This window comes from Drosophila pseudoobscura, chromosome X (assembly GCF_009870125.1).
Source record: "Drosophila pseudoobscura strain MV-25-SWS-2005 chromosome X, UCI_Dpse_MV25, whole genome shotgun sequence".
Classification (NCBI taxonomy): Eukaryota; Metazoa; Arthropoda; class Insecta; order Diptera; family Drosophilidae; genus Drosophila; species Drosophila pseudoobscura.
In genome coordinates, this window is record NC_046683.1 from 37,437,453 (window position 1) to 37,457,469 (window position 20,017).

Here is a 20,017-nt window from a genome sequence, read left to right on the forward strand (position 1 = left end):
ACATATTTTTAATTCTGAGTATACAGTTTGCTTTTCAGATGAAAATGGTTTACAAAAAGAATCTAAATCGACTGAAAGCGAACAAACATTTAATTTATGTGCTCAAAAGGGCAAATAATAAGCTTCGAAATGCAATTATAAGTAATTGTCACATTGAGTTAGTAAAAGCATTAGTGGAGATAGTGTTGAATACTCTACGACTTATTTCATGTCCAAAACGGTCAATAAATTCTAAGAGAAAAGTTCTCATCCAAAAAGGAGGATTTCGACCTGTTTTAATAAGTTCATTGCTTTCGGGGATTTTTGGAACAATATTGAACAATGCTTAAAAATAAGCATCAATTAAACAAAGTTATTTTAATGCATACAAATGCATATCAAAAATTGGTAAATAATGCCCAGAAAAACGATTTAATAAATATAACGTTTTTTTCTATTTTAAATGATAAAAAAAACTAGTGACTTTAATAAATGGATTAAAATACGTCAAGAATTGTGTTACTATCAAAATAAAAAAGAAATAAGACAATGGATATACGAACTACGCAGAACAAACCACTTTCACCACCTCAAAGCATTGGAATACAAACACAAAACGAGTCAGTTTGGTTAGATGTAAAACCTAACACTTCTATTCTTAACAATACAAATAATGGGTCCTCAAAAAAGGAACTCTCTATCAAAAATGAGTTCTCTGATTTACCTAACGACATCGATGATGAAGCTTTTCTGACCGAAAAATCTTTCAACTCAAAACCTAATAAGCGTAATTTCGGCGGAATACATTTCGCTGCCGTTGCAAGGGAAGTTCTTGTACCGAAAAGTAACGAGCGGGAACGTTGTGAGTTGCTGCGGACACCGCAACTCTACAGTTATACCCGATACTAAGTCAGTATGGCTCTCCTCCGGCAGACGCCGCTAATATTAAGCGACACGACAAAGAGTGCGTGCGAGAGAGACAGAAAATCAGTCTGAGCGTGACGTCGGGCGCTGCGTAGCCAGTGCATATTGGTTTGTTCCTTTTGGCTACAAAAATGATCCGATCTGATCCAGATTCAGCAATCTGATAGATATGATTGTTATCTATGATTCTGCGTTTTTAGTTTTCTCGAATCTGCAATATTGTGGATGCAACAGAGAATTGGGAGTTTTTTTAGTGGTCTTTTTAATGACATAAAACCACTACTTATTCCTTTCGGGGATAAAAGCTATTAAAAACCAAGCTTCTGAGACTGGAAAGGCCGTAATAAATGAGTTTGGTCGAAAACCTTTAAGAACCATTATACAAGAACAAAGTAAAATTACTTTGCAAAACCTGTCAAATAAAGCCATTAATAAGTTAACCCCATTCCAGAATGGGGCAGGTAAAAAGAATAGAAAGAGAAGTGTTGAGACAACGAGCTTTTTCGCTGACTATGATTGTTCAATAATTTCACAAATTATTAATTTCCGAAAACGTTATAAATTTTATTATAGGTATTTTGTGTGTTGAGGGTGGCCAAAGATGCCAGAGCCTTTTACAATAGTATTAGAGTGAAACACTTGGATGAGGCAAGCGAGCCGATCTCGAGCCAAAGTAATAGATTGGGGACAAAAGGGGTCTGTTCTCCAACTATATCAAGCGGTAACTGCTAGAGCAGGCGCAGCTGCTGACGGCTTAGCGACGGCATAGGAAAGAAAAGATAACAAGAGCGAGCATAGATAAGAATAGATGATAAAATGAGAGCATGTTGCTGAGCGAGCATAGATAAAGCTACGCTTACGTTACGTTAGTTTAGTATAATGACCAAAATAGAAAAGAAAGTGAATTGATAGGCAATAAAACAATGGTATAAATTTTACACTCGGGCTTCGCCCGAACATACTCCCCCCGTGGAAGGATCCATGCCTTTCACCTCATCTCGTAGAGGCAATAGACATAGTTTTGCAAGTGCTCTTCGGCTAACACCTGTAGCCATCCTGATCAAGGCGACTCGAGATACGCCATCAGCTCCTGGGATGAGCTCGAGGATTCTCGCTAGAGGCCACTTCAGAGGAGGGAAGTTCTCGTCCTTAACAAGAACGACATCATTGACGTGAAGCTCAGGATTCCGGGTGCGCCACTTCGTTCTTTCTTGAAGACTGGTTAAATACGATTGGCGCCAGCGAGACCAAAAGATTTGCTGAAGCTGTGTGACCTTCTGCCAACGGTCCAAGCGATCGACGTTTAAATGAACCAAGTCAGGCTCCAAGAAGGTTGTGATAGGGGCGCCAACTAGAAAATGGCTGGGCGTGAGTACATCGAGATCTGCAGGGTTCTCTGAAAGAGGAAACAATGGCCTTGAATTAATGATTGCACAGATATTGCACGCGAGAGTGCGCAGCTCATCAAATCCAAGAAGCGAGGATCCGAGGGCACGTCGAAGATGATGCTTAGCAAGCTTGACTGACGCCTCCCACAATCCTCCAAAATGTGGCGATCTAGGAGGAATGAAACGCCAATCGATGCAATCGTTGAGAAAAGCTTGATGCACGGCTTCTTGATGACTGTCGCTTAGGAATAGCGACTTAAGTTCCGCCAGTTCGTTCCGCGCTCCAACAAAATTTGTGGCATTATCTGACCAAATACGAATCGGTCTTCCACGGGTGCAAATGAAACGGCGAAGAGCAGAGAGGAACGCAGATGTTGTAAGATCCTTCACAAGCTCGATGTGAACCGCCTTGGTGGAGAAGCATATAAAAATGCTCATGTAGCACTTTAGTGGGGGCCGGTTTCGAACTTCTGATTTATAAAGGAACGGACCGCAATAGTCCACGCCGGTAACTAAAAATGCACGAGATTCGCTGACTCTGTCCACCGGAAGATCTGCCATTATTTGCTCGAGAGTTCGAGGCTTCACTCTAAAGCATCTGACACACTTTTGGATTACGTGTGCTACGGTCTTTCGGCCACCGATTGGCCAGTACGTTTGACGAATGATGGCTAATAGCGACTGGGGTCCAGCGTGAAGGTGCTTTTCGTGTAAGTGCCGTATCAGAGCAGAAGTGATGGAATGATTCTTGGGCAATATTATGGGATGTCGTGCTTCAAAGTCCAAGGTAGAGTTTTTAAGACGCCCTCCAACTCGAAGCAAACCGCAATCATCTAAAAATGGCGAAAGAGAGGCGATCGAGCTTGAAGCCTTGATGTCCTTTCGCGTTTCCAGGGCTCTTATTTCAGTGGATAGACGAGATTGTTGAGTAAGACGAATAAGCAGTTCGGTTCCCAAACGCAAGTCCTCCACAGTTATTCCAGACTTTCGTCGATGAATGAATTTGCATACATACGCAAAAATTCGTTGCATTTTGGGGAAGGAATTTACAAACTTTGATTCTTCCACCAAATATCTTGACGCGCAGTTTGTAATTAGTATGGTTTTTCGTGCCTCCAAAACCGGCTCTGGAAGAGCAGGTGTACTTGGCCATTGATCCTTACTGGCTGTCAAGTATGTAGGTCCATACTTCCAAAGATGAGAATTGATGAGCTCAGCTGGTAATGATCCTCGAGAAAGCATATCGGCAGGGTTTAGATCAGTTGGCACGTGCAGCCAAGACATTCCAGATGTGAGTTCCTGAATAACAGAAAGTCTATTAGCGACAAATACATTGAAGTTGGATGGTTGATTCTTGATCCAAGCCAAAACGACTGTGGAGTCACACCAGCAATAATAAGAGCACTTGAAGTTCATCAAAGACACTTCATGCATAAGCTGAGCGAGTAGCGCTGCACCACATAATTCCAACTTGGGTATTGTGATAGTCTTCAGTGGCGCTACACGAGATCTGGAAGATAGAAGATTTGCCTTGACTCCATTGTCGCCTTGCGAAACAGCGTAGATGCAAGCTCCATAAGCACTCATGCTGGCATCACAAAATCCATGCATTTCAAGGTTGCTGCTTCGAAGGAAAGATAGGCGCGGGAAAGAAATTTGTTGCATAGAGTCAAACTGCTGAATAAAGTTGATCCAAGTTGTGCGTAAGGAGACTGGCAGACTTTCATCCCAATGAAGCTTTTCTTTCCACAGCTGCTGTAGAAATATTTTTGCTTTAGTAATAACTGGCCCTATAAGTCCGAGTGGATCATAAAATCGTGCAATAGTTGACAATACAACTCGCTTAGTTGGTTTCGAAGGGACTTGATTGGGACAGAATGAAAATAATAGCTCATCCGAAGTGGGATTCCATGCTAAACCTAGCGTCTTGGTTACATCGCTGCCATCAGTAAATTTAACAAATGTTTCCCTATCTTCATGGGGTGTTTGATCGAGTACATATGTATCGTTGGAACACCATTTTCTGATCTTGAAATTTCCTTTGGCTAATAGTCCTGACACCTGGCGAATTATTTCCAGCACCTCATTTGTAGTATCTCCCCCCGTTAGCAAATCATCCACGTAAAAGTCCCGCAGCACAACTTCAGAGCCAATTGGATATGACGAACTCTCGTCTGCCGCTAGTTGGTGCATAGAACGGACGGCCAGAAATGCTGCTGGTTTCGTTCCATAGGTCACGGTATCCAGCTTGAATGTCCTTAGCTCCTCGAGGGGTGAGTCACGCCACAGTATGCACTGCAGAAAACTATCTTGGGGCGAGACACGGACGCATCTATACATTTTACAAATGTCACCAGTCAATGCTATACGAAAGGTACGAAATCGAAGAAGAGTCGTAACTAACTTTGGCTGAATTGTTGGGCCTGACATCAATATATCGTTGAGGGAATATCCTGTAGATGTACAAGCGGATCCGTCGAAAACTACTCGGAGTTTTGTGGTGGTTTTTTCTTCTCTTAAGACGCAGTGATGAGGAAGAAAAAATTTGCATTGTTTAAGTGCGTCACTTTTGACAGGGGACATGTGATTCAAATCGACGTATTCCTTTATAAATGCGGCGTATTGGGCCTTGAGAAGCGGTTTGCGAACCAACTTGCGCTCTAGATTGAGAAATCTGCGATAGGCTTGTTGATAAGAATCTCCAAGAAGACTGTCACTCAGCTTTAAAGGCAATTGAACGCAATATTCGCCACTTGGAAGCCGACCGCAATGTTTTTTGAAATGTTCCTCGCAAGCAATTTCCTCCTTTGTTGCTTCTGTAGCGGGACCGTGGCAGTTTTCCACTTCCCAGAACCTTCGCACTAGCTCATCCAAACCAACGGTAGGCGTTTGACTCAATTCCGTCGAACTAGAGGCAGCTAGGAGCACTGAGCTGCGGGAGTACTGACCTCCACCTGTGACAACCCAGCCGAGACGGGTTTTTTGTATTATAGGAAGTCCCCTCTCCAATTTGATCTGTCCAACGCATAAAATGTCGTAAAATAAGCTGGCTCCAATAAGTACATCGATGCGCTGAGATTTGTTAAAGTGTGGGTCAGCAAGGCTGATATTGGATGGCATTTCCCATTTGGATACATCAAATGAAGAAGCAGGCTGGTTTCCTGTAATACGTGGAGCAACGAGAGCTGTGAGACTCGTAAAGTAATCGGAAGTCCTGGATTGAATGACCAAATTAACTGAACCTTCCGTGTGAAATGCAGAATCAGCGCCGATACCCGATACTGATACCGACCCTTTGGCTCGTTTCAGCTGAAGCCTCTGAGCAAAGCGAGAGGTTATTAAATTAATCTGAGAGCCTGAATCCAGAAGAGCCCGGCAAGGAAGAAGATCACCAACTCGACTCTTTATCATAATGACTGTCGTGGCTAGAAGCACTACGTCTGAGCTAAGATTCTGAGCAGGAGGCGAGCATGGTGATGAAGCGGCAACAAGAGAACTTGAAAGATTGGGGCCTGGGCATAAGTCTGTCTGAATAGGAGACGTAGTAGCGTTTGCAGGTTCCGTGTTAACTGACGTAGGCAGCGGATTGTTGATATGTAAAAGGGTATGATGCTTTTCACCGCATGTGCGACAAGAGCCTGAACTGCAGGAGGTATTCCGATGTCCCTTCTTCAAACAGTTGAAGCAAACTCTAAGCTTCCTTGCCTCTCTAAGACGCAAAGATGGCGAAAGGTTTCCAAAGCGAGTGCAGCTGTAAATGTTATGCCCTTTATTATCACAGAACACGCATTCCAATACGATTGTATTTGTAGCAACAAGACTGTGTTTTGAATGAGTGATTCGTTTATGTTTTCCAACCTGACTGCTATGGATTTGAATCGACATAGCTTGATCCATGGTCTCCATGGCTTGACATCTCCTCTCCAAAAAAGCCGAAAAATGGTCCCATGTTGGTATGACGTTAGGGGGTGACAGCTCCTCCCATTTGGTCCTGGTATCAGAGTCGAGATACTTGTATGTGGAGTTAACGATGATGCATCCAGCTATTTCCTCCATGGTACCCATCGATCTAAGCGCTCTCATGTGAGAATGAAGCTTGTCCGATAAAGTACGTAGCTTTGTAGTTGACCCATCTTCAACCTTCTCATGCCTCAGAATCTCAGCGACGTGTGCCTGAAAGATTAAACGTTTATTATTGAAACGATTGTTTAAAATGTCCAATGCAATATCATAATTGCTCTCCGATACTTCCAAAGAGCGAACAGCCTCCAGGGCAGGTCCATCCAAACATGAGCGCAGGTGCTGGAACTTCTCAATCTTTGATAGAAAGGGCTCCTGATCTATTACTGTGCTAAACATCGAGTAAAAGTCTGCCCACTCAGTATAACCTCCACGGAAAGTGGGAAGTTTAATGTCAGGAATATGATATCGTGACCGTACATTTCCGGAGGCAGTAACGTTGAGCTCGGGTCGTATCGTTGAGTGATGCGGCATGTTCTGGGTAGTCCTGCGGAGTGCTGAGCGAATACGAACTTCGATTTCCATCGCCAAATCGTCAAAATTGTTGCTTAAGTCGCTGCCAATTTCGCTTACATCAAGCTCTTCTAAATTAGAATGAGTAACATTAAATGAGTCGGACATTTTTTCCAAGAATTTTAAATGAACACTTAGCGCATCTTCACTGATTGGGTTGTTTTCATCATTCAATATCGTCTCTCGAAGTGAAACGGCTTTTTTGTATATTGAGAGTGCCTTTAGTTTGTAAAAAGACACCCTGTTTTCCGGCACGTCATTAGACTCATCCATTTTCGACAGGCAGCAGCGAGCAAAGCACAAAGAAGAATCGAAGAACCAACCGTTTGATTTTTTTTGGTATGCAAGCGCAAGTGCAGCGAACCCGAAGCCGCTAATGCACGTAGCTGTATTAGTGCTTGTAAGCAAGCGCGCGACGAAATGGGAACTAACCGCTTCGCGTTCGAACAGTTATGTTTAGCGGATAATTTTCACTGTTTATAATTGTTTATTTCCAAATTGTTACTGACGATCACGTCGGGGTCACCAAATGTTGAGACAACGAGCTTTTTCGCTGACTATGATTGTTCAATAATTTCACAAATTATTAATTTCCGAAAACGTTATAAATTTTATTATAGGTATTTTGTGTGTTGAGGGTGGCCAAAGATGCCAGAGCCTTTTACAATAGTATTAGAGTGAAACACTTGGATGAGGCAAGCGAGCCGATCTCGAGCCAAAGTAATAGATTGGGGACAAAAGGGGTCTGTTCTCCAACTATATCAAGCGGTAACTGCTAGAGCAGGCGCAGCTGCTGACGGCTTAGCGACGGCATAGGAAAGAAAAGATAACAAGAGCGAGCATAGATAAGAATAGATGATAAAATGAGAGCATGTTGCTGAGCGAGCATAGATAAAGCTACGCTTACGTTACGTTAGTTTAGTATAATGACCAAAATAGAAAAGAAAGTGAATTGATAGGCAATAAAACAATGGTATAAATTTTACACTCGGGCTTCGCCCGAACAAGAAGGTCTAGGAAAAAACTATCTCATTTATCATCTAAAGAAGGAAGCAAACATACGCAGTCGAGACCAAAAAAAAAAATCAACAAAGAAATTAACTATACATAAGAGACATTTTTTCTAAATCAAAATGACCACCCATATTGAATGTATGAAAAGCGAATTGGATCTCTTTGAGCCACATCCTACACAAAGCTCTATTCTGAGAACAGAAGAAGTTTCATATAACCCCATAGCTTCGTTGGACAGTGCCTCTTCAATTAAATTCGTTTGCTTAGGAAATGGGGAAACATATCGAGACCTATCAAGTGTTTACTTAAGACTTGTTGTGCAACTAAGAAAAAGTGATAATACCAACATTGAATAAACCGATGTTGGAGTAGTGAATAATATTTTGCATTCAATGTTTAGAAGTTCGTCCTTATATTTAAATAATATTTTGGTTTCATCATTCCCCCCTCGCCCGTCTTCGTCATATATTTTCGTTTCTGCTTTGCGCGAACGGTTCTTGCTGGACGCTCTTCGTTTTACAGCGCAGCTGCACTTTTGTGCTCTCTCATTCAGCGCTCGCTTGCTCTTTATCGTTTCGTGTTCTCTCCTTGTCTCCATGTAGCACTCACATACATTACACATACCATTACTTGTGGTTTAGTCGGTCGGTCGGTCGGTCAGCATACGCATACATATACGCGCAGTTAAGTTGCGTTTCGGTGAACTACAAGCTCGACTCGAAATCGAAAGCGTTGGCTTGTAGGCATTTTGGCGATCATCTCTCTCTCTCTCTCGTAGTCTCTAGCACGGTAACAGCATTGGGCTGTTAGCAGGCAGAAAAAATTTGTGAGTGTAATTGCTGAGTGTGACAGTGCCATTTTTGAGAAACAAAAATTTTATAGAACTAAAATGTCTAGACAATCGGCAGAGGTTGACGATGTGGAGTCGTTAGACACTCTTCGCAAGCTGAGTGCAGTTAAGAAAGATATCAATCATAAATGGAGCGTTCTTAAAGATAAACAGTCTTCCTTTTCAAAGGCACATTTGGAGTGCCGCATGGAAATATTAGAGTCATACATTGAACGGGCTTTCCAATTACAAGTAGAAATTGAGGATGTCAACCCAGATTTAGCTTCTCGAGCCGAGCTTGAGGATTTATGTATTGAGGCTAAATCCACGCTCAAGTCCATGTCTTCTAAATTTGGGCAACGGACAGCAAATGAGTCGGTATTAAATACGACAATTGCTACAAATAGACATTTGCCGCCAGTAAAATTGCCCAAATTCAGTGGCGATTATACCGAGTATAAAAATTTTATCGGCCTATTTAGTAGCATAGTGGATAGCGATCCCACATTAAGCAATGTGGAGAAATTTAATCATTTATTGACTTGCCTAGAGAAAGAAGCGCTAGGAGTAGTACAGGCTTATCCAGTGACCGAACAAAACTATCCGAAGGCCCTTAGTGCCTTAATGAAGGTATACGATAATGATTGTTTAATATTCTTAAATAGTATAGCCCGTCTGTTCGAGTTGCAAAGCATGCAAGGTCCGTCTGCATCTGGGCTGAGATCCCTTCTTGACACAGCTTCCGCTATTTATGAGTCGCTATTGTCTGTAGGAGATTATAAACAAATTTCGGATGCTTTACTGATACACATTTTCATGTCCAAGGTAGATCAAAAAACCCGCTTTCGATGGGAAGAGAATCTGGATTATCAATCCATTCCATATTGGACAGACTGTGTATCTTCGCTTAACAAACGCTACCAACATTTATCTGCAGAAGAGACGAATTCAGGGCAATCTAGAGGAAAAAAGACAAGTCAGGATTCAAAGAGCAAGCAATCTGGAAAGACTTCGTGGACTGTGGCTCAGGCCAAACCTTCTCAAGATCAGAAATGTTCATTTTGCAAGGCAACTGATCATTTCATTACTTCTTGCTCGGATTTCGCTGCAGCTTCAGTCGCAACCCGCTTCCAATTTGCAAAGGGAGTTCCGCTATGCATTAATTTCCTACGCAAAGGACACATTGTGTCAAAGTGCAAATCGTCACATTGCAGAGTTTGTTCCAAACCGCATCATACTTTGTTACATCGTTACACAACTGACTCATCCACAAGTCAAGCTGCGTTGGACAATCCGCCTGCAATTCTGAACGCACGTCCACTAGTTTCGAATCATGCAATGGCATGCGACAATGACCAAGTACTTTTAGCCACAGCAGTTGTTGACATTAAAGGCAGCTCAAGCCAACATCAGCCAGCCAGAGTATTGTTGATGAATTGGCAAAAAGTCTGCAGTTAAAGAGAACTAGAAAGCATATTAGTTTGTTAGGTATTGGAAAATCCAGCTTATCGGCACACCAAGTTGTGCAAACCACAATCTGCTCTCGCATATGGCAGATTTCGTGATTTTAACATCGATTTCCTCGTACCATCCAGAAAAGGCGGTTCCGCCTGATTCCTTAATGGATGCTACTGAGAGCTATCCACTGGCTGATCCAGTCTTTTACAAGCCACAAAAGGTTGATTTGCTATTAGGTGCAGACGCCTTTTTCGATATCTTAAGTAATGGTCAAGTAAAACAGGGCAGAGAGGCACTAACCTTACAAAACACTGTTTTTGGGTGGGTGGTGTCTGGACGTTGCAAGTCCAAAGGCCCTCAAGCCACATTAACTTGCTCTATGGTGAGCACAGTTCAAGAAGCCTGCCCGCTCGACAGCTTGGTCAAACGTTTCTGGGAGTTGGAAAATGTTCCAAATGCATCCATAGAAAGACTGTATACCCCGAAGAAACTATGTGTGAAAAATCCTTTATCGACACTATCACACGTCTACCCTCCGGTCGATTGCAAGTTTCTTTGCCATTTAAGTCTAGCCCGACATCTCTCGGTTCGTCGTTTGAGACAGCCAGAAGACGATTTTTGTCTTTAGAAAGGCGATTATGCCAAAAACCTGCCATAAAATCGATGTTTATGGACTTTATGGAGGAATACTTGTCGTTAGGCCACATGACTGCAAAGGAAAACTCAATCCCGGCAGAGCCGCATTGTTTCATCCCGTATCAATGCGTGGAACGACCACAAAGTACATCCACTAAGCTTAGAGTAGTGTTCGATGCGTCGTGCAAAACAACGAGTCAAGTCTCGCTCAATGATTTACTCATGGTTGGAGCAACCATCCAGCCGTGCCTCTACGCAACGTTGTTAAGATTTCGGTGTCGCAAATTCGCTCTTACAGCAGACATTACAAAAATGTACTGTCAAGTCGAACTTGATGAGGCGCATCGCAAATTCCAATTAATTATTTGGAGACGTGCAAGCTCGGATCCCTTGCAAGTGTTTCGTCTAAATACGGTAATTTATGGCACGGCCAGCGCACCATTTCTTGCTGTCAGGTGCTTGAAGTATCTAAGCGAAACTCATTTAAATTCGCATCCACTTGGCTCAAAGTCTCTTGCTTCCGATTTCTATGTTGACGATCTTCTTACAGGCGCAGACACGAAATCCGAACTACGGATATTGCGTCAACAGCTAGTTGAAATCCTAGAGCCAGCCGGATTTGTGCTGACGAAGTGGACTGCTAATTGTCAACTAGGTGACAGTCAGAAAGAGAATCTGGTTATTTCGAGTGGAGATCAGCAAGATTGCAAAACTCTTGGACTGATGTGGAACCCACAGGCAGACATTTTCAAGTACTGTCTGAAACCAATAGTCTCGTCCGAAACCAGTCTTTTCGATACCTTGGGTCTGCTATGTCCGGTGATTACTAATGCAAAAATCTTCTTGCAGGAAATTAGGCTTTTGACCCTTGGTTGGGACGATCCCATTGCCTTAAAGTTGCAACAAAGATGGGAGTCGATGGTTTCGGACATGCAAAGGTTGCATGAAGTCACCATTCCACGTTTTGTAGGAGCTAGCACAAGCACTCGATGTCAAATACATGGGTTTGCAGATACGTCCACGCATACGCATACGGCTGCTGCATCTACGTTCGTGTGTCCCATTCAAATGGAGTGTCCGTTAACTTATTAACGGCAAAGTCAAGGGTGGCACCCTTAAAGACAAAAACAATCCCAAGATTGGAGCTGTGTGCCGCTCATCTGTTGGCAAAGTTGTGGGAGGAAGTTCGATCTATTATTGATTGCCCCGTAGAGAAGGTTATATTGTGGTCAGATTCGGAAGTGGTTCTACATTGGCTGCAAACTCATCCCTCCCAGTTGCATAGATACAGGAAATCACTTCGACTGCCTCATGGAGACATGTACCCACCAAAGAAAATCCTGCAGATCCAGTATCTCGGGGATCATCAGTAGCAGACTTAGATTCACTATTTTGGTTTAACGGCCCGTCATTCCTGCAACAAAATGCCATGGATTGGCCTCAAAATCGTCATTTACGTTTGACAGAAGCGGACGCGTCATTAGAGAAGAAGAAGGTAGCCACTCCGCTTGTCGCGGCCGATGGCGAACACAATCCCATCCTCACCCTAATAGAAAACTCATCATCATATATGAAAGTGGTAGGCACAATTGCCGGTTCATAAACAAAAGGAAAGGAGTAATTTGGAGTAGTACTTGTCCGTCATCAGAAGAGCTCGGCGCAGCGTTTCTAGCAGCAGTTGAAGCTGTTCAAAGAGACGCATTCTCGCAGGAGATTGACAAAATAAAAAAGGTATCAAAGTTGCAGGCATCACTTCAAAAACTAACTCCCTTCATTTCGGAAGAAAAAGTGGGCTCATGCTCGTTTTCGTTGGTTCGAGTAGGTGGTCGCCCATTAAACGCTCCTCTAGCCCATAACGCAAAATTTCCACTGTTAATGCCAAAAAATTGTAGATTTGGCAAGCAGCCTCTTAAGATGTACATAGCAGTGTTTGTCTGCTTTGCATCTAAGGCCGTACACCTAGATATTGTAAAAGACTTATTTTGTGCTTATCCAGGTTTGTTGGACGTCGTGGGCCTCTTGTCAAACTCTATTGCGACAACGCCACGAATTTTGTTGGTGCAGCTCGCATGCTCAAGGAGCGCATGGATGCATTCAATGCCAAGGACGAAGACCTCAAGGCGTATGCTGCGGCTCACAGTTTTTCGGTGGAATTCATTACCCCGCGAGCCCCGCACATTGGAGGCCTGTGGGAGTCGGCGGTGAATTCCGCCAAGAATCTGCTGCTCAGGGCTATGGGCAGCGCAGTGCTCAAGGAGGACGAGCTGCATACGGTTCTCGTGGACGTCGAGGCCGTGCTCAATTCCAGACCACTGGTGGTCGACAGCGGCAGCCCCAACGAAGGGGAGGTGGTGACTCCAGCGCATCTACTAGTCGGCAGAACGCTAGTTTCGCTGCCGCCCGAATCAGAGCTGCCCAGACCAGACAGCAGCCTCTCATATCTGCAACGATGGCAGCTCGTGTCTGCCATCAAGCAAAGATGTTGGAGAGATTGGTCCAGAGACTATCTTCTCAGCCTTCAACAGCGAGGGAAGTGGTCCGAGGAGATCGCCAACTTGGAGCCAGGCAGAGTGGTGGCAATTCACGAGGACAACGTGCCCCCTCAAATGTGGCTCACCGGAATAGTGGAGGAGGCAATCCCAGGAGCGGACGGGAAGGTTTGCGTGGCCGTGATTAGGACGAAGGCCGGGGTCTACAAGCGATCGATCCATCGTTTGGCGCCTATTCCATTGGATTGAAGCCTATAGGCTGTCAACGCGGCCGATGTTAAGGCAAATCAGTTGCCTGCATATATATATATAGCTATAATTATACCTAAGAGACATGTATGAAATAACGCTCTTAAATTGTAATGTCATGCGCTCTTATGCCATGTTGCGAACGGAGCCTATGCAAGCAGCAGCCGCTCATGAAGAGGGCGCCGCTTTAGAATAAACTCACTTATAATTGATCTGTCGGTCTGTCTGGTGTGTCTAATTAAACCTTCAGAAATCGTGCCTAACGGCAGGCTAATTTGCACAACCATATGGTAAATTATTATTTGGTAGATACGTTAACACCGATGGATCCATTATGCTCAAAAATATTTTTCAAAACAGTAATAAGGTTGAACTATTCGGAAAAGTTCATGGAGATATATTTAATAAACAAAAACTGCTTATAAATAATGTAGATTTGAGGATTACTTTTAACATTGAAAAAACAGCATTTTATTTAATGGAATCTGAAACTGAATCAAATCTTAAAATATTATTCATGAACCACATAGTTATTAATCCGAGCATTTTATTGGCTCATCATAATGTTTTACAAACTAAACGAGGGGGAACGTTATGATTGATATCTGATAGATATGATCATTATCTATGATTCTGCGCTTTTAGTTTTCTCGTATCGTCGAAATTGTGGATGCCACAGATTTTCGCACTTTGTGGGGACGGAAGTGGACGTTGCAAAGTTTTGAAATATTCTTGTAGCAGTGACATATCACAGAAGTCTGGATCCAAAACATCGTTGCTCTAGCTCTTATAGTCTTTAAGCACTAGGCGCTGAAGGGGACGGACAGACGGACGGACGGACGGACGGACAGACGGACAGACAGACATGGCTTAATCGACTTGGCTATTGATGCTGATCAAGAATATATACACTTTATGGGGTCGGAAACGATTCCTTCTGGAAGTTACACACACCCACTTTTACCACAAATCTAATATACTCCAATACTCATTTTGAGTATCGGGTATAAAATGCCATTTATCCATACAGCAAAGTTAAAGTAAAATCATTTACAATATATCCAGGAAATAATACATTATCAATTGACAATGCAGTTATTGGACAGCTTCCCAATTTTTTGGCTTTTTGCATGGTAAAAAACAAATCATATTCTGGAAATCGGTCATTAAACCCCTTCAACTTTGATCATTTTAAAATTCAACGCTTTAATCTATTGGTTAATGGAGTACAAGTGCCATCGCAGGCACTTGAGTTTGATTTCTCGAACTCTGAAAATGCTCAAAGCTCTAGAGGATATAATATGCCATTCAGATCAAGTGGAATAAAACATTATGATCGAGGCTTACAAATTACAAAGGAAATGTTTGATAAAAATAGTTTTATATTAGCATTTGACCTAACTGCAGACCATCACAATTCAACTGTATGCTCAAATTTAATATCACAAGGAGCCATCCGAATTGAAGGACGATTTTCGGAGCCTCTTACAGAAACAGTTACTTGAATATGACTCAATGATTGATATTGATGAATATAGAAATATTCGTGTTCTATTGTAAAAATGAATACATTGCAAATCGATAAGTTGCTTTTCAAGCATTCAAAAACAAAAACAATTTTTAAAGGAGTTTATCCCTCTGATCAGCTGCCTAAAGTAATTTCGAAATATCCTGCTTTAATAATAGCAAACACAGATTCTTCAAGCCATTCAAGAACTCATTGGGTTGCTTTTTACTTTGAAAACAAATATTCAGCAGAATTTTTTGATTCATATGGTTAATATCCCCAAAATAAAGAATTTTTAAAAATATTAAGGAAAAATTCCACAAAATTTACATTTAATAAACAACCACTGCAAGGATTTTTCAAATACATGCGGTCATTAATGTATCCTTACTGTATCCTGTATTAAAAGCAGCAAAAAAATATTAAATTGTTTTTAAAACAATTTAAGAAAAATTATTTTAACTATAATGATAAGTTAATAATACAAATGTTTAAGAAAATTCGTTTAAAATAAAACACAATATTATTTCAGAGACATTTAAGATGTTTATTGATTTTTTGAGCTGGTTGAGCTGATTTTTTGATACATTCTTTTATTTAAGTTATAGTACTTTAACATTAGGTCTATAGCTTCTGCTTTCTTATTTGGTAGGGTATGACACAGGCATGTGTCAGGTCCGTCCGTTGCATCGTCATCACTCCAGGGGCATAGCTTATAATGAAAGCCAAACTTGGAGTACTGAAGCTCCTTTTCCTCCAGATCCTCCAAAATGCTCATCAAATTTTCAAGAATTTGTACGTGCTCCTCAAAGATCATCTCCTCGAATTGCATTAAAAAAATTTTTATTTGTTTGGCATGCATCTTGCAGCTGACTTCTTGAATCTATTACTGATAATGATTCAAAGAGCAGGACTCTTTATATCCACGTCTTTGCTCTGTTTCCCTTATATTTTTCTTTACCCATGTATTGGAAATGATAAGTACTATATCTAGCCATCTCTTTTTTACATATGTACATATATTCTTAACCTTTTTCTTTATTTTTGTCTTTACATGTATAGTTGTCTCTTCTTCTCTTACATATATGTATATAATGGGAAATCTTTATTTACTCTTATACATATAATACATACATATAAATTGGAAATGGGCAGTGCTATATCTATTCATCTCTTTTCCTTTATATATAAGATGTGATTCCATGCTCCTTCAACATCTTAAAGGGTGTTTTTGTGGAAAATTTGGTTACATAACTTTTAGGTAAAAATATCCAAAGCGGTTCGTTGTCCTTATCAGTTAAATAAAGGACTACTTTATTTCCAAATGATGTTTTTTTGATTTTACTCAAATCCTATGCACATGTCCTCAACCTTGGTGTATCCAACCGCCGGCTTTGTCTCGTTAAGTAATTCTAGGAAAGCCTAGGTATATATTTGATTAAGTGCTTATCATTTTCTATAAAGAGATTTAAATATTCTTACATACCATTATAGTAATAGAAACTATTCAAACTACTAACGATTTTATACTAAATTATTTAAAAGATTGCATGCTCTTTCATACTCTCATTAATTCAATTTTATACAAATGTGATCTGAGCAGATTGGTAGTTGAGTGATAATAAGTAAATGGTTTTAAAGCTGTAATGGCCAGATGTCTTAAGTCTGATTGGTTGTTGAGTAATAAGGGATGAATTATGGATACACTGCTGTATATTGGTTCAAATATTATATTTACATTTTCGGTCTTATATAACCATCAACATGAAAAAATTATATAAACAGAACAAAATGCATAGAATTTTTGTTCATATGCTGATCACTTCCTATATAAGATACGAAATGAGGACATTTCATTGCGAGTTGTTTTATTTAAAAACATCTTTTAGTTCGCGCAATGAACTGAGAAAACACACCTTAAAAATCCACAAAATTCAAAATCATCATTTTATCAATGTTACTTATGTTACTTAAACAGCAGCGCGCGCCAAGGCGCGTGAAGAAGAATCAGGAGCACATCAGGGATGCTGCAGTGCTAAAGCCACCTGCGGCCATCGTTCTCTTGGTTGCCCGAGCGCAGACCATGCCGCAGTGCTAAAGCCACCTGCGGCCTTCGTTTTCTTGGTTGCCGAACGCAGACCATGCTACAGTGATAAAGCCACCTGCGGCCATCGTCTTCCTGGTTGCCCAATCGTCGGCCAAACAGAGGCAGAATTCTCCGCCTTCGGCTGTCCTCTTCGCCCCGACTCTGTCCAGGATTCCTCTTCCAGCAGCTTCAGGGAGCACAGTTCACCAAATCATAGGGTTCAGCGGATGCTAGGCTCGTCTATTACCATCCTAAGGTTTAAAGTATAAAAATCTCACAAAATTTGTATATTTATGAAGAATAATTATAAGCCAACCTCATTAACGTTCAAGTTCCCACTGGGAGTTCGGGAAATGTGTTCAGAATTTGCAGTTATAAGTATTGTTAAGACATCGCTAGTTTAATTCATTTTCGTTACACATTCGTTAAACTCATATCATGCTTAAGCAATCTTTATAAATATTCACAAGCTATTGTTGTCAGTTAAGTTCGGATTGAATTGTCAGGGAGAAAATTCCCCCAAAAGTTTTGTGGCTCCACATACAAGGAGTAGGTCGAAGTTAGGAATTCTGAGTTGTAGCAAGAGATTGAGTCCCCGTACTGTAAACCACCTTTCCGAATTAACGCTTGTTTTCAGCCTACGCCGGAAGATCGATCTTTCGTCGTTGGAAATTGAACAGTGAGTGAGTAGCATACCTTCCAAAAGTTGAAATGCCCAACCTCGCGAATTTGAAACCTCTGACCTCTACCTATTGAGGCTTTGCCTTGAGCGATCTGATCGTTGGCAATATTATTGGTAATTGAAGCCTCGAGTCTGGGTTGATTTGAGGGAGCAACAACTCCACCCCCAAAGCCCAGCTCTCTCAAATCGTAACGCCCGTTTTCGAACAGGATTAGATTCATTGCAAAGGGATGACTGGGTTTCTAGATGTCCGTATAGAAGGTTGAATGGTAAGAGAACACATAATTAAGGGAGATACATATATACAGGAGCACACAAAGAATAAAATTATAATACGAAGACATAAAAATTAATTAATGCTACTTATAGTAAATATACGGCCGTCCCTTATCCTTTTTAGCGCATTGGCCAATGTACGCTTGGACCTTTATTAATTATTATTTAAACTACATTCATTGTGCTTAGCGTCGAAGTCAGATATCAAGATGCCAGACCGCTTGGCAGAGTCGCCGGTGCTGCCACACCTATCTCCTCCCTCTTACTTTCTGTTGAGGAACGTATAACAAGTCCATCGCTAAGCGAAGAACCATCGGCAAAAGAGAACAAGAAGAGAATGGAAGAGACGAAAATTTGTATACACACAAATATATATATATATTCTTACCGACGCTGCGACGGCATTTTTCAGTACCAAATAGACATCGAACTGGACAAGAACAAAATAAATACAGTCCACTAGAATCAAATTCGTCGAGCATATTATTTGCGAACATTCTTTGGTCCTTCGAGCCGGATTCTTGAACAGTTTTGTGTGCTTTGGTGTTAATTGAAAATTGTTTACAATGGAACAATTAAAGGCATTGGTAAAAGCCCGTGGCAGACTCAAGGCCAATTATCACACGCGCATTGGCTTGGGCTGAAGGGGAGGAACCAACTACAACGGCGCAGGTCACCTCACGGATGGAACTGCTCCAATCGGCTTGGAAAGAGTTCTCACAACTTGGAGATTCCATAGCCCTTCTCGAACACGTGGATGGGTATGGGGATCCAGAGGAAGACAATGCACTCTACGAGGAAATGATTTTGGAGAAAAAAGGGTTAGTACAACCAACTGCAACTGCAACGATCAACGGGAATGGCAGCAAAGAGCTTCATCTAAACAACGACGCAGTACTCAGCCTGCTACAACAGCAACAACGCGTGCTGCTGGAGAGAGCGAGAGCGTCGAGTTTAGAGGCGCGGTAAATTCAAATTCTGCAGTTGGTGCGGTCACACCAATACAGAGCGAACTGCCAAAAATTCAAATCAAACGGTTCGCTGGCAGCTACAAAGAGTGGCCAGCATTTGACGAACACACAGAAGTTTCATCATTTGAAAACACTACTCATCGATGAGGCTGCCAATTTGGTACGACATTTGGCGATCACGGACACTGCTTACAACACTGCATGGGAGCGTCTCAAGGAAAGGTACAATCGGCCGAGGCATATCGTAAACTCGTTTTTGGAACAATTTATGAGGTTGCCCACAACTACTAAAATTGATGCGGCGATTTTCCGTAAATCAAACGGGACGCGACTGTTGGATTATATATCTAGCACTGGAAAAACTTGATGCCGACACGAGGCGCAGGTGGATTGAACGCAGTTTGAATAAAGACTCACCCACTTTCGACGACTTCTTCAAGTTCTTGGATGCTCGTTGCGAGGAATTGGAACAAAGCAAAGGGGAGCCTTCGTCTGAAGGGAAAACAGTAACTCACGGGGACAAATCAAAAAGAATCACACACTCGATGGTGGCAGTTGAAGGCAGCAACTGCACCAAATGCCATTCGACAGAACACATTCTGTATGGCTGTCCACAATTTTTGGAAATGACAGGTTTGCAAAGGCGCTCTTTTCTAAAAGATAAAAATCTATGCTATAACTTTATGAAGCCTGGTCATTTGAGCAACAAGTGTAAATCAAAATACACATGTAAACAATGCAAAGGTCATCACCATTCACTACTCCATTTACCAGATACTACATCGGGTATTATCGGGACCTTACCGCAAACAAAAGGGGATAATCAGAGCATTTCAAACGCGCATTATAACACTTCGGTGACTTCAAGTCACATTGCCCAAGCAGAGGGCTCACCATCGATTGTATGTGCGCAAGGCACTGCACAATCTACTCAAGCAAAAGGATTGAACAGAAGCACATTACCCACGGCCATGGTTTATGTTAAAAACGCAAATG

At 41.7% G+C, this 20,017-nt stretch overlaps 1 protein-coding gene and 1 long non-coding RNA gene across 2 annotated transcripts; both read right to left on the reverse strand.

Moving 5' to 3' along the window:
* Positions 1-1,838: 1,838 nt before the first annotated feature.
* LOC117184570 (uncharacterized) lies at positions 1,839-7,381 on the reverse strand. The gene is made up of 2 exons (XM_033382839.1): positions 2,158-7,381; positions 1,839-2,079 (listed from the first exon to the last, which is right to left on the reverse strand). Exons 1-2 carry the CDS (start codon positions 7,095-7,097, stop codon positions 1,839-1,841), a joined length of 5,181 nt encoding a protein of 1,726 aa, XP_033238730.1. The 5' UTR covers positions 7,098-7,381.
* A 10,524-nt stretch (positions 7,382-17,905) lies between these two features.
* LOC117184676 (uncharacterized) lies at positions 17,906-19,694 on the reverse strand. The gene is made up of 3 exons (XR_004470091.1): positions 19,439-19,694; positions 18,439-18,841; positions 17,906-18,348 (listed from the first exon to the last, which is right to left on the reverse strand). It is a non-coding gene; the product is annotated as an uncharacterized lncRNA (long non-coding RNA).
* Between the last annotated feature and the right edge of the window lie 323 nt (positions 19,695-20,017).